Source organism: Heterocephalus glaber, unplaced genomic scaffold (assembly GCF_053883595.1).
Source record: "Heterocephalus glaber isolate CG9 unplaced genomic scaffold, H.glaber_assembly_v1.0 deba00001481, whole genome shotgun sequence".
Taxonomy (NCBI): Eukaryota; Metazoa; Chordata; class Mammalia; order Rodentia; family Bathyergidae; genus Heterocephalus; species Heterocephalus glaber.
This window is the reverse complement of record NW_028258317.1, coordinates 57,942,714-57,958,495: the sequence shown is the minus strand read 5'-3', so window position 1 is coordinate 57,958,495 and position 15,782 is coordinate 57,942,714. Positions and strand designations below refer to the sequence as shown.

The 15,782-nt window shown below is 38.8% G+C and overlaps 1 protein-coding gene across 1 annotated transcript in view; it reads right to left on the bottom strand.

Moving 5' to 3' along the window:
- The window catches only part of Rorb (RAR related orphan receptor B), a 203,814-nt gene that overhangs the window by 34,988 nt on the left and 153,044 nt on the right, over positions 1-15,782 (bottom strand). Inside the window, exon 4 of the mRNA XM_004862519.3 lies at positions 11,039-11,440. Within this exon, the coding sequence (XP_004862576.1) occupies positions 11,039-11,440 (402 nt within the window). The remainder of the gene's footprint in view (positions 1-11,038; positions 11,441-15,782) is intronic.

Genomic DNA, 15,782 nt, shown 5'->3' with positions numbered 1-15,782 from the left:
TATAGACAAATATACTTCTCTATCACTTTTGATGAAAAGAATGTAAGACAGTATTGTTAAAATTGTCACACATCCTTGAAAGTCTTAAGGATAATCCTAACGTTACGATATGGGCAGCAAGGAGAAAAAATTAAATTTTTGAAAGGAGAAATGGAATAAAATTGGTGATAATTCTCAACAGTGTGTGGAATAATTATAGAACCCTGGGGCTGGAACTAACCTCCTTCCTCCTTTTCCAGGTGGACAGTATTTAGATAATCCTACAAGTTAGTTGAGAGTCCCCGCCTCCCCCCGGTTTCGGCCTTCTCAGACTTCCACACTTGCTACTCCATTCTCAATACTTGCCATTGTGATGTATGGAATAAATCAGAGAATAAAAAAGGATGTTCCTCTTTAAGGCATTTACAGCATGGTTGAGATGTTTGTGCTAAAGCATACACAGCTAAGCAGAGTTTTAAAGGTCAAACATATCAGATGATGTAAAAGGATGTAAGAAAACTATTTTTGAAGCCATGTTTAAAGAAATATAGGAAAAGCAGCTCTTCCTGCATATGGTTCTAATAATGAAGCAAAGTTTGGAAACAAGTGATCCCAATTACCTAATTCTATGCAGAGAACAGGCTACCTCTGCTTATTTTGGTGAGAAAGAAGTAAACTGACAAGTAAGGTGACAATCTTTTGTTTATGACTGTGATGTTATAAAACGAGGACCAGCTTGCAGCTACGAAAATAGCAAGTGACCTTCAGCAGCTCTGATTTCAAACCACTCAGTGGGTTTTCTCCACCAAAGCCGCTATTTTAGCTCTCACTAGACATTTCAGCAAATGGTGCTCTCCAAAGGCTATCGTGTCTCAGACACGGATTGCACTGGTGGTTTCATTAGAATCCTACATCTTGGGAGGGAGGAGAATTGAGTGTATCTTTAAAAACTGCTGCTTTCAGTGTCATTATCGAGAGCACCCATGGTCCAAATGCATCAAGGCACAAAAGCTGAGATTCAAAGCTATACATAGCTCTAGAGAGAGTTGCATCTGAACTTTCTAATTCCTTTTTTCTTATGAAAAGGATGATTCCTTCTTGGTGAATGAACTATGTCCCCTATTCATTTTTCTCCATAAGGGATTAAAAAAGTACTTGAACATATCCTTCCTAAAATACTGTATCTTAGCTTCCATCAAAATGATTAATGAAATTTTAATTTATTACTTGCCTTAAGGATCTGGAGAACCACTGAATTCTCTATTTAGTTTATACTACTCGAGTAATAGTGAGAGTCTAAGGGGATTCTCTTTGAATTAATGCCAAGGCCTCTCTGTGGACTTGCTCAAGGCATTTCTTAAGTTGCCTGTTAGTTTGTCCTAATATCAAGGGTGCTCAGAATCCACTCTCTGGGGAAAGGCACTACAATATAGTAAAACCGTTGAAGGGTGAAATATTAATCAAATGCACTATCTACTTTTTTTTTCTTCAGGCCACCAATTTTGTTTTTGTTACTAAATAGAACAAACCTAGAGGTTTGTTATAGGTAACGGTGTCAAACAAGAGAATTCCACTTAAAGACCTTTATAATTTTTCAAATCTTTTCACAGAAATATAATTCTCCTGTCAGAATTAAAATATCATTTAAGTTTAAAACATCAATCTATTAATGGTCTCTTAGCCTCAAAAGAAAATAGATTTAGGGTTTATGTTTTTCAAGTTCTTTGCAGTAAGAACTGGGAGGGGGCATCAATAAGATATAACTTATCTATCAGTTCATTTCATGGTCCCATCGCTCACTTCTCTTCAATGAATCAGAACAAATTTCAGTCTCTTTTTGATGCAAATCCTAATATTTTTTCAGAAAAAACCTAACAAAATGTAAGATTACATTGTTAACTTTAAAAAATACTGAGGAAATGCTAAGACAAAACTCAATAAAATATGAAATAGAGAAAAATAATAAAAGAAATCAGATTAATTCAAGCAATGAATTAACGGGCAAAGACTGAATGAACAGATTAGTACAATGGTTAACATTTTCTCAAATTTCAGGATGTTCTTATAAGATAGCATTTTTAATGGAAGGTAAGAAAGCAGGAAATAAAAGAGAAGAACCAAAAGAAATGACATAGCATTTGTGTGACAGCAGAGTTTATCCAAAGGGGGGTGGATTACAAGCAGCAAAACAAATTAAATATCTAAGAGGATGCCTTTTTAATTATTGAATAACAAAAAGCTCTTTTGGATCACAAGTGTTTTGTTTTACTGCAATGGTGCATGTCTAATTTTTGGGAAATTACAGTTTTCCTTCTTCAAACTGGTTGAAAAAAGTTCAAAAACAATGTATTATGAAAACACTTCATTTCAAAGCTAACTTTCATAGTAAAAGACCTCCTTTACAGAATAATCGAAAAAAGATGAACGTCCGTAAATACCATGAAATTGATGGAGCTCTATAGCAGCCCGATGGTAAGATGGAGGCAGTCAGACACAATCCCTTTCAAGACTTTTATTTTGTGCTTTGGGAGTTACTTAACTTCCCCAGGTCTTAGTTTCTTAGAGTTTGCTTTTCTACCACAGAAGGAATTGGCAGCAGTGATGTTTTCTAAAGGCTCTGTGAAGCAGGGCAACTTGAGTCTGAGGGGTTGCATGGGAATTTTGTTGTGTTTTGTTTTCACTCATGAGGGAAAAGTCTTACAAGGTTATGGAGGGTGAGAGTACAGCTTATAATCTTGAAAGCACTAAAAAGTTTTGGGTAGGACAAACAAACAATACAACCCAGAGTCTATTAAAATCTCTACTGACCCGCCTTTAAAAACTGCAGCTCCACACTCTTGTCAAAGGACAATTAGTGGGTCACAGATGATGAAACCTAATTATAAAAATTGCTCAGGACCATCATTAGGATTGATTTTCAGTATTTGAGTTTTGTTGACATATGGACTGATTGTTAATTGAAACAGAAGCAATCCCTTCTCACCACTGTTTTGGAAGTTTAGTCAATGGATTTCTGACCTTTAAGAAAAAGTAATTTAGCAGTAATCTTGGGAGGCTATTTTCTCATTTTCAAACATTTAATTTGAATTTTAAAAAGTAATTTGATTATTTTAATAATGCACTTAATTGATATTTTAAAATAAGTTTTTTTGGAAACAATCCAGCACCAAATTGTTCCAGAATACATTTATCTGAAAAGTAAGTAGTAGTTCTCCAACAGGCCTAATGAATGTGCCTCAAATTTAAATAGTGAATTCATTCTCTTCAGTATTGAGGGTGCATACTGTCAAGGGAAAGCTTATATCCAAAAAATCAGAAAAGTCTTTCCTCCTGGGTTCATTTTCATCACATTCTTCAGTTTGCAAACATCAGATAAATAAGTACTCTTAGCAGAGAGAGCCCATAAAGTTAGTTGTATACCATGCTAATGACATCAAACTGTATTGATTTCCATCAACCTGGTGATTGATTGGCATTTTTCGGTTCCATAGTCCATATAGTATTTGAAACCTAACCGGCTCTTCAAAACTTGGGCATTTGAAAGCATGGCAAAAGCACTACATATCCACCCCAATGAGTGATAAAGCAATTCAGATTCCTGACAGTCTGCAATGCTTTAAAAGTATGATTGGCCCATAATGTAGTATTTGGAAATTCAATTCCAGGGGGAGTTGTTTCAAAGGTCACCTTATAAGTATCAGCATTCCTCCTTCTTCAAGCCACAGGCAGAGCCTCCTGAAATCTCCTGTTTCTTTTTTTTTTTTTTGCAGAATATTTCATATCTATCTACTATAACTTTTTAAATTCAGTGTATAAAATGGAATTGGGTTTCCAATGGCTTCTCAATAACATTTTTTAATGAGGGGCTGGTAGATTTTAGAATCTTCTTATGAAGTTCTGAATCCTGAGTCAAAGTTAATCCTAAACTAGTATTTCCAGAGGAAGTCCGCTGAAGATCAATTTTGCACAACTTCAACTGGAAATAGAAAAAGTGCTTTAGCATCTAGTAGATGCTAGCACATCTGGAAAGCTGTATTAACAGAGATGCAAGCATATAATGACTAGTATGCATTCACTTTGTATAAGAGATATGTATGTTTATAAGAACTGGAGTTGAACATATATGAGTATGTTGGTTGTGGTACATATATTTCTTTATATTGTTTTTGAGCCTTGCTGGTCACAAAATGTTTTGTATACATTATACCATGTCCCCCAGTTATGGGAATTCACAGCACTGAGCATGATAGTAGAGTGACTATAACAATTACTAGGTGATTTCAGGTTGTCTTTGGGGGTTATTAAAAGATACCTAGAAAGTTAAGAGATTTAAATGACCCCAGAGAACAATGGTGGAGTCTTTTGTCCCAGTTATCCTCTAGAATAATTCATGGGCATCCACTGGCTAACATCATGGTAGAGACAGAAAGCATGCGGCAAATTGAGTTAATTAGCCCAGTCCCCACATTCAGGGAATTCCTTTTTGAGACAGAAGACAAGATTGTGGAACTAAGCAGGCTTTGGGAGATACTCTGTAGATAACAAAGAACAAAGTGGTGTGAAAATTTCAGAAGAGCCAATAAGTGCCTTTCCAGTAACTGAGGTGACCTTGGTAGGCTGGCTCCTTAGTAGTCAAGAATATGCCTTCATTTTTATGTCACATATTCACTTTTCCCTTGAGAGGGGCTCAAGTGTGATGCAGTTGGAGTGGGCAGAGAGAACAGGTGATGTTTCCTGGGGCTGAATCTGTACAGCAGGTCACACTGGGTACCTGAACTTGGGAGTGGTTTGGGGTTGCCACCATCTTTCCCTTAAACTGCACCTGCTTGTTCTTGATGTTCATTTTGTTGGTATTTCTTTGTTTTTTTTCCATGAGGGTGGTTAGAGAGAAGAGACAGGTGCTCAATTCTGATTTGTTAGTGGTTACTGACTGTGTAATTGGCAGGGTCATTCCATCCAGTGAAACCTTAGGTGTCAGTGGACTTGTTGGGAGAGAGCCTTACTGGCTAATGCTATGGTCAAGCTGTTCAGCATCATGCATGATTATCTAGCTGCCTACAATACCCTGTTTCCCAATATCCAATGCTTTTATGAAGTGGCTGTAACAGGAGAATATTTGTACATATGACCAAAGATCTCCAGAAGGCAAGAAAACCATAATTCTCCAAAGCTGTTTAGTCAGCTGTTTTATTTTTCAGATGCTGAAACTGTGGCCTCAAAAAGCTGAACTAAGCCAGGCATGGTGGCACATACCTGGAAACCCAGCCCTCTTGGAGGCTGGGGCAGGAGGATCACAGTTTTGAGTGCAACCTGGCAACTTAGCAAGTTGGTGAGAACTTGTCTCAATATGAACAAAGGGGGAGTGGGTTGGGAATTTAGCTCAGTGCATAGTCCCTGGGTTCAGTCCCCAGTGCAGGAAAAAAAAAGATGAACCAATTTTGGACAAGCTCATGCAGCTAGTATTTAGAGCTGGGACTCCAAATTTCAGTGCAAAGGATGTGTAGTGCATAAATGAGAGGTGTTAGAAGACAATGGAAGTTCACAAGATGTCGTCCCTTAAGACAAGACAGAAAAAACCACAGCCGTTGGGCTTTCCTTTGCTCACACCGAATGCTCTCCTTATATTTGTCATAATGATGTAGTAGACGGTTACTTTTCTCCTGAGTGCCCACTTGTATTTGATACAGGTGCTATCTGAGACATAGAAAATACACAGCGAGTCAACATCTCTTCTGTATCATTTATGCATGGGTAGTTAACTGCATTATATTTTTAAGCGGTTGTAAAATATTCACTTGTAAGAGGATATATTATTAAAAGTGCTGCTTTAAGACCATAGCACTGGGTTGGGATCCTCAATAAAGGACAAGTGAACACCATCAACTTTTATAGTATTCTGCAAAATAAAACACCACTAGTAATATTTTCTGAATTTCTTTGCAGTTTTGGCAGAATCCCTTTTAGGCCAATCTCTTTTTGTGATCTAGTCTATTAATACTAACTTCTGTAACAGGTACATTTAAAAATGAGGTTTACTTCTATTTTTGACACTTAAAAATTCCAGCCTCTATGAATAGAGCAGAAAGGGAATACAAAAATAAATTTATGTTTAAGACTATATAGGAAGGGATCAAATTAACTTGTCTTTCTCTGGAGGGGAAATTACTCAACACAAGAGCAAACTCAGCTGGGCATGGTGGCACATGCCTGTAATCCCAGCATTTTGGGAGCCAGAGACAGGATTGCAAATTCAAGCCCAGGTTAGGCTATTTAGCAATATAGTGAGACTTTATCTCAGAAAAAAGAACAGCAAACTCAGATGATGTGTGTAAAAGGGAATTTATCTCCTTTAGCATCAGAGTTAATTTGAGGGATATTTTTTCTTTTTCACAAAGATGCCGTTTGGCTGTCTGAATTACCTTGTCTGTTACCTCCTAGACACTGTCAATCACCTTGCAGCTCAAATGAGCTTTCCTTAAGTGTCTTAGCTCGCAGAATCCCCTAAACCATCTGACAGCCACAGTGGGGGAGGAAACACAGAGGTTCTGCTTCTTTTTCTGCTCATTTGCAGTGTCCACTAGCTTCCCCTCTCTATCAACCTCTGCAAAATGTTACCCCAAAGATACAACACATCCATCATGCCAACTTGAAGTACATTTCCAGCTAAGTCCTGTTAGAACTGCTGCCTAAATATTAATTTGCAGCTTACTTCTGTCCTCTTGTTTCATGACTTCTTTCTCCTTTGAGGTTTTGAACAACCCAAGGATGTAATTCCTGAAATGCTTCACGTGGTTTCTGTCCTCTTACCTATTTTTTCTTCATTTCCTAAAACTCTGAGAAGAAAAGTTGGCTCATGAGAAAAGTGGCTCACAGTAACTCTCCCCGGCAGGCAGGACAGCGTTGCCCACCCTGCATTACAAGTATTTACCTCAACGTGTGTGTCCTAGATGGCTAGGGCAGAACCATGTGCTGCCTGTTTTGAGTGCATGGAACATTTCAAAAAATAGATTTTGAAAGCATGCCTGGCAGTCTAGGATAGTGGAATGACTGAAGTTAGAATTAAGCTTTACCGATGAACCAAATCTGTGCCCTAGGAAAATACCTCATTCTTTCTGACACTTGATTTTTTTCATCTGGACAATGGGATGGTTTCTTCACCGTTGACCGGCGTGTCAGTATGAAGTTCAAATTGACTGAAATGTGTAAAAGGATGTCTACATATTCCTTCATAATAAATCATTATTGTTGGACTCTTAATCTAGGAAATCTGAATCCCTTTGGTATACTTTTAGAAAAGTAAGTGCTTTTTTCTGAGGGATATTCTTCACTCTGGTAACATTCATCTAATAAAGTTTTGGGGATCTGCATGTAGTTGCTTATATTGTTTTGTTATGGTTCATAAACCTTTTTTATTAAAAATTTCAAAACAATAATATATTATTCTGCATAGACTAATTTAAAAACTGGTATTAAGAAGATATGATTTGTGGAGATGGAAAGAAGTTCTGGGGCTGAGGGGAGAGGGGAGGACTGGGAGAGGAAGGGGAGTAAAAGTGATCGAGACGTGGTATGTATATGGACCGAGTCTTCCAGATGAACTTAATTGTTACACATTACAAACACATACCAATAAATAAAAATTTTAAATAAACCGATGGATGGGGTTTAAACAAAGTACTATAAATAAAAATTTAAAAATTTCTTTTTAAGGCGATCTCATCTCAGAATAATGACCTAGTTCTACATATTTTATAGTACTCTTAGACACCAGAGGACCAGATCATGATTTCTGGTACCCAGGAATGAAGTCAGAAAGTCTTTAGTGTAATAGAACCTTAAGTTTGTCCAGTTATAATAATGTGGCTAAAATCATATTTTCTCCTTTGTCTACATAAGTTTCTTTCTATGACAGTTTGCCACCAAGCAGATGGGCTTAGAGGCCTATTAATGAAATCAAGTCAAGATGTCAGTGTGCAGACGCTGGAAGTTTCAGTTTCCAACACCTAGAAGGAGGTCGGGTAGGCAGCAAACACCAAGCATGCTTGTAGCGGGAATGCCAGTTGACTTGGGAGGGACTCCCTTGGATTGAGGGAAGGAAATAGCTATAAAGGTTAGAAGAATGGGTATTGGTGCTACTAAGACCTGGGCACACATGTGTTCTTTTGTTTTTAACAATATGTAACTTCTGAGCCTCAGTATTTTCATCTCTAAAATGGACATGCAAATACATAACAGGCGTACTAAGATTGTTATGAGCATCAGCTATAAGACATTTGTTTAGGACATTAGTTGCTCAATAAAAGGTAATTATATTGCCACCAATAATCAGTGATCTTGTGGGGTAAATAATTATAATACCAATGATATCATTAATAATGATAATGTTTAGCATGACAGATGCTGTCCTAAGAAGTTGTGAATATTAAATCACTGAATCCCCTTTCCCCATACAGACACAAGGGCTATTATTGGTCCAGGTTACAGCTGAGAATCAGCAAGGTCAGGTAAACGCCCTAAAAGAAAAGGCACAACCAAGTTTTGGACTCTGGCAGTTTGGCCTAGAACCAGAGCTCTTAACTACACTCCTCCAAGATACCTTCTGCCCAATGACACTGATATAGACTTAGTGTTTTGGTGACATGCCCGGCGAGTTTTTGGACAGTGTGCAGAGACTTTGTGGCTTGCCACAAGGACTTGGATTTGGTGTCCACAGAATGGGTTTGTGTCCACAGAATGGGTTTGTGTCCACAGAATGGGTTTGTGTCCACTAGGTGGCATTGCTGTTTTAATAAAATCTGAAGGGAGCCAATATTGAGGTTTATTGGTTGAGTAGATTTGAAAGCATTTGTAGGACAACCTAATTATACCACTTAAAACTGATGAAAGATGCCTCCAAAATTTAGAGCATATGTAGAGATCTGTAGACTAATGACATCTTCCAATAAGAAAAATACATGCTAAATCGTTTTGCTTGTCAGTGTCTATACAGAAAGTCTGGATATGAGATTATCTAGTGCAGTTCCAACAGCTCATAGAAAAGTAGACTGAGGGCCACAAAAGGGAAATGGCTTGCCCAGGGTAACCCAGACCTGATAGTTTTGATGGTAGCTCTCTTTCCATAATCCTTCTTACTGGTGTTGAATCATACGGAAACTGGGCATGGGGCAGAAGATTGTTCAACAGTGGAGAGTTTTTGTTTCATTAGTATTTAAACATATGTTCCAAACCAGTAGTAGAGTCAGGAACTTAACTATTCAGTAGTATAAATGCCAAAAAGTGGTGGCATTCTTATTTTCTTCCTTCACATGGTCTCTTGGAAAGACTGGATGCCTCCACTTAAAGAGAATGTCTTTATTAGGTGACAGTGCAGTTTGTGAGTACTAAACCCATAGGGAGTGGAGGGTTAGTGATGACACAAAGATGATGGCATCAGAGTGCCTGGAGTGGACTCGGGCTCAGTTATGGTGTGAGCACAGGACACTGGGATGTCTGGAGACATCTGTTCCTGTGGTAAAATGGGAATCATATTTTTGCTTATTCTTAAAGATGTTTGTGAAAAGTAAATGTCTGTGAAGTACCTGTGATATGGTAAAAGCAAGATTAAGGATAATAGCAATAATTGAATATTTTTGTTATTATAACAGATGCTTAGTTCTCTATGTCTCTCAGCTGTGAAAATCATTACAGGTGCTTTGTCAACAACTTTACTCACTGTCATAGGCTCAACTACTACCAGGGAGAAATAACGTTTCAGGTTTACAACTGCGGAACATCACTTGTGCCTCAGCCAGGTGGTAAAAGTAGCCAAGAATATGGCCATGGATTTCACTATGTGTTCAGAACTTAATTTAAAACATGTGTGGGCTGTGGACACCTATTGGAAGGTGACTAAATATGTGGCATCCAAATAATAATAGCAAGAGTTATTGAGCACTTGCCAAGTGTTATAATTACTACAACATCCTTGTGAACTACGCATTGATACTTTCTCCTTTTTAAAGATGTGTAACTGGGACAGAGTGACTTGCTCTGGCTTAAATGATAAGCCACAGAGCCAGGATTTGAACTCAGGGAGCCTTGTCCATAGTTACTCTGCTGTGCTGCCTCTTAGCCAAGGAGTGAGGAGTCTTGCAGGTGCCTGACCCCTGGACTGCTCCCCCAGTGCCCTGAATGCTATGATGGAGGCTGGTGGAGCCACTGTGGGGTTCTCTCTGCTAGGCTGCTGTGAATTTGTGACTCTGTTACCCAGCAGGGGAATGACTAAACCCACATCAATATTTTTATGGCAGTTAGTTAATGAGATTAACTGGTTAAACATTCAATAGACTCTTGAGCTTAATGGGGTGAGACAGAGTGGCAACAGGGTCAGAAGAGAGCTCGCCTAAGGCTGGGCTTCTGTGAGATCACTCCTGAGGAATTGAAGGGCATCACAGCAGAAGAGGATCAGGTTGCTGATGCTATCATGCCCGTGATGAGCTTATTTGTCACTCTTGTGTTTTGTAACCTTCCAGACCACATTCTTTTCATTGCTATAATTTAGAATCATTGAATATGGATATTCAAGAGCTTTAGCGGTCTGTCCTGCCTTTGCAATGAGGGAAATGGAGGAGTCATTTGCTAAGGTTTGTCCTCAGTTTTCTTACAGCGAGAGTAGAGCCTCTGTTCATTTGGTTATTCCACATTGTTTTTATGTCTTTTTGCTATTTCACTTTGAATAGCATCACTTTGGATACTTGCTGAAATTTCCCTGTTTATACCAATAACAGTTTTTTCTTCAGTGAGAACTCAAATTCAATAGATAGCATCTGTTCTTTCTTTACAGATAGCATCTTTCTATTTATAATCTCTTCTCTTTTTCTTTGCTTGGAATAAGCTTTTATGGAGCAAGGGAACCATAATATTTATTAGGGCATGTTTTAAAATCATTTTATTTTCTCGGTAGAAGCCACGAAAGCAAGTAATTCCATTTAGATCTAAGAAAATGACCTAGCTAAATAGGGTAAGGCACCTTCAAAGCAGAACTTCCAAAAAACAAAACTTGGAGGACATTTCCACTTACCGATTTCACTTATGGTTATGCCTGGTGCTAATTGCCCGTTGTTGAAAGAGCTATAGGTAAACAAGTTGGGTACTGAAGTGAGATCATAGATAGGTTCCTGCTTTATCTGTTTGAGCCCAGTCATGTCAAGTCCTGACTGATCGGGGGATGGCTGGCCAGAATCCACGCTGTAGTACCCCTCAGACTTGGGCAGGTCGATGACGTGCCCATTGGCGTAAGTGCCACTGGTCTCGTTGCTCAGGTTGCTGAGGCCATTGCTGATGCTGTTGCTGTAGACCCTGGCGAGGGCCTCTGCCTCCCCGCTCTGCTGCTGCCGCTGCTCCTGCAGCCGCTGCTGGTGCTTCTGCACCTCTGCATACAGGCTGTCCCTTTGCTTCTTGGACATCCTTCCGAACTTCACAGCTGGGTTGGAGAGAAAAACAAAACACAGGACTTGTGGTTATCCTTCTGCTTAATCACCTACGGACACGGGTGTTTGTCCCTTCAACATCAAGTGGACAAACTGGGAGCACCACAGCCCGAGTCCCTTCACTTGTGCTCTACATTTAGTGGAAGGATGTATCTGGGGGGCATCTGTACTGGTTTCTGTCACACTAAGAACTAAATCTAAGCATGTTAATTGGTTTTCTATCACTGTAACAAGTACCTGACTTAGCTAAATTATAAAGAAGAGGGTGTGTGCTTGCTCTCAGTTTTTGAAGTTTTGGTTCATAGTTTGGTAGACCCATTGCTTCTGGGTTTGTGATGAGCCATCCAGTTATGGAGGGAGTGTGAGGTGCAGCAGGCTGCTCATCTCATGGCAGGGAAGCAAAATGGAGGAAGAGGAAGGGCCTGGAGTTCCATTATACCCTCCAAGGGTGCACCCCCATGACCTAAGACTTTTCCCTAAGCCTCCCCTCTCAAGGGGTTCCTAGCTTTTAACGTGAAACTCTGGGTGACATAAAAGATCCAAAGTACAGCCCTAAGATAGCAAAAATAAAAACACATATATTTCTCATTACTATGAGTTCAGAAGCATATTTCCTTGCTCTTTTCCACTGTGAAATACACAGACACACATACACACTCACTAGCAAATAGTACCAGCAATTAAAATGTTCACCAACACTCATTAACTTTCTCTTCCAGGTATTACAATTATTAGGATGCCAGTAAAGATCCTGTTATTTCACTTTTAGACCTATTTTGCAAATAGAGCATTGAGTAAGACCAAGGGAATATGGCAGGGTGATGAACATAATTCTAATTGAAACATATCATTTACTTTCTGTTGGATTTGGGGACAAAAGATAAGAATCTTTGGAAAACAGTGAATTTACACATCGAATACCTAGCAAGGGAACCAACAGTAAGTATATTTCCTTGTTCTACCAGCTCCAAGTTTTATTTTGTCCACTTCTTTTGGCAAAATCCCCAGCTGTTCTAGGAAAAATGAAGGAGAGGCTCTGCAAATAGTCACAGAATAATATAAAGAGACATTCATTCCAATATATGGTTTCTTAACTCATAATGTACAACTTCCTGAACTGTTCTGGATTCTGACATTTTCCCTTACAAGTTGTCATCTCCATTTTTAGCATGTGAACATCCTGCATCTCAGGGCTACCTGGTTTGAATTGTCCCACACTCTTCATCTCACATAAACGGGGGGGGGGCTATGACAAACTTGGAAACTTAGAGCCTCCCCCCCCCCCCGGATTTCTGTTTTCTTTTCCTTGGTGGGAGTGTTCCTATCACCTGCTGGTGTTGGGAGCTTAGAGAATGTAGAAAGAAGCCAATGGAGGGGAGAAAGAACTCACGGATTCAGGTGGGGTGTCTTCTGAGAATAACTAAAGGGTGAAGTGTTTGAGAACTCTCTAGCTTGAGGGTCCCATAGTAGACATTCATGTTTCCCAAATGACATTGCATCAAAATTCATGTTCTTCTTCCATTGGGTATAGAAGTACAAATTTTATCTGAGCATGGACTGTTAAGAAGGGACACATTTCCTGACAGATGTGGCTATGTGATTAAATTCTGATTAACAGGAAGTAGATGGAAGTGTTGCTTGCACTTCCAGGTGAAGGGGCATACATTTTCCTCCTTCTGGTCAGCTGGACTATAGATGTGAGGGCTGGATATAGAGAAGCTTGAACTCTGTCTATTTCTCCTTAATCTTTCAAAAAAATGTCTTGTATTCTGGCTTTGTAATGCTAAGTAGGAAAATGAAGTGGTAATTATCCAGGAATTTTTCTGAATGAAGACAAGCAATGTGATTAATTCCCATGAGAGTCCCTTTTCCATCTCACCTCTTGCTTTTACTGGATCCTGAATCATTGAGATCATGTGTTTCGCTTTGTTTGCAGAGAGGATTACCTTTATTAGATTCTGTTTCTCAGAGACAATTTTATTTGCTTACTAAATGTAGTAGTACAGTTTGTCTTTGGGTAGAATTCTACAGTAAGTTTTAGGCAAAGCTTTCTTTGTGCCTTTATATGATATCTTTCCAAATAATTTATATTGTTCTCTATGGGAATAAAGCCTTTTTGGATGAGAAAAAGTAAATGACAGATAACAAGTATTGATTCAGGAAGACCTCGTTCCCCAAGCAAATGCTGCGACATACTTCTTTATGTGCTGCCCTTCTCTCCTTTCCATTCATGTTGGTTCAGAGCAGCTATTTGTTGCAGAGTTACAAAGATGAATACAAGAAGTATTTCTATTGCTATAGATTACATTTTTGTTTAGACCAGTGCAGAGCTACTACTTATTTTAATGGAATAGTTTTGGATATATTTGTTTAAAATTTATAAGAACTAAAATTCAGAATGAGAAACTCTTCTAACATGCAAGCAGAAATGTGGTGTTTATCTCAAAAGCACATTTCATTTGATCTTGCTTTAGATTTCTATATGTTTTATATTTGGGTGAAATATACTTTGTGGCAGATTGTTTGCATTGATGACTCTAATTCCTCTCACTCCCTTTCATTCTAGGCAGGCACGCTGCCCAACGCTGGGCTCATGGTCATGTGACCTGTTCCGGACCAATATGACATTAACGCATGTATACAAACAGGTTTGAAAAGGACTTGCCAGATTGGGTATCTCAGCTTCACAGGGGTATTGCCTGAGAGAGCTGGCTACAAAGTGCATAAAAGCTGTCCACCCCTCAGTCATCCCAGCGGGCCATGGGAGACCACCAAGCCCCGGAGTGACCTGCCGCTGACACAGGCAGAAGTGCACTAGTAACCACAGGCATCCTAATTAGAGCTAACAAAGTCAAAAACAAAGTCTGCAACCACGGGCTCTGCTCTGCTAAAAATCTGAAAATTCAACAGAGACAAGCTCCGCCTTTTCTAAGAAATCCACTTATCAGGTCACTGAACAATTGATATATTTAGAAAGAAGCAACTTAAAGGTCCACAACATTTTAGAATTATCAGGGTTCATCCTAAATCTAGGACTTCATTGACATTGACTGTAATACCATTTTAGAATGAATTTTCCATTCACTTCAGAAACACTGACTCATCAGGTTTTCACTTTTACATGCCTTCCTGCAATAAAACTGTTGATATATTTGGGGAAGAATTATAGTATATGGCAAAAATAAAGCTACCAAACTTTCATGACATATGAATAATTCCTTGTTACTATTTGTAAATGCATTTCTTGTATTCATAGATCTGTTTCAACAAAGGCCATGTTCCTGTTATCTTTTTAGTATTTTCATTCTAATCACTATTCACTGATGAGAATGGCATGTGTGTTAAGTGTTTGCCCCTCTCAAACTTTGAATTTTTCACTTGAGTATAGACTCAGCACCTTGCTAAACTACTACCTCTTATGAAGAAACCAGTACAATTGTGTGTACATTGTGAGTACTCTATAAATATTCAGTAATGATGGTATTTGTTCATCATATGCTCTTAAGGCTCATTTCAATCTTAGGTTAGGAAAGAACAACTTTATGCAAAAGTATCAGAAGTCATTTCCTCTTTATTCAGAGTATGAGATTCTAATGGAATGGAAGTTTTCAGTATATGTGCTGCCGAAGCAAGCACCGAATGGAAGATTTCAGAATAGCTAAAACATAGTCACTGGCCCTTCAAAGGTTTCTACTTATTACTACATGACACTTGGACAGGTATTTTTGCCTTTAAGACCACCCACATGTACAACTATCATCTATGTCTTTGTGCAGTCATTTTGGGAAATTATCCTATCTTACTGCCTTCAGTCATGAAGTTCTCCCTGTTTATACCTTGCTGCTTACCAGTTAAACTGGTCTAAACTTAAGTCCTCAGCTTCAGAGATGTGCCCCTCCACCTTTAGTGCTCTAGGCTACATGTTAGAAGTCTGATTCAATCTACACAGTGCTACTGGTTTGAAATCTCTCATTTCCTACTTTTTCTCCAGCAGAACTTCCAGAGATGAAAGAATGTTCTCTATGATTTCCAATATGGTACTCCCAAGCACACGTGGCTGTCAACCATGTGAAATACAGCTCATGCGGTTAAAGAATTTCATTTTAAGTGTATTTAATTTTAGTTAACTGAGATGTAAATGATTTAAATGGTGACATGTGATTGGGTAATACAGTGCTGAGCAGAAGAAGCTTAATCTATGAAGCCTGTCCTTGCAGGGAGCTTGTCTTTTTATAGAGGTGTCCCATTTAAGAGGACACAGTCTAGATTTTTTTTTTTTTTTTTTTTGGTGCTAGAGATAGAACTCAGGACCTTGTGCTTGGGAGGCAGGTGGCA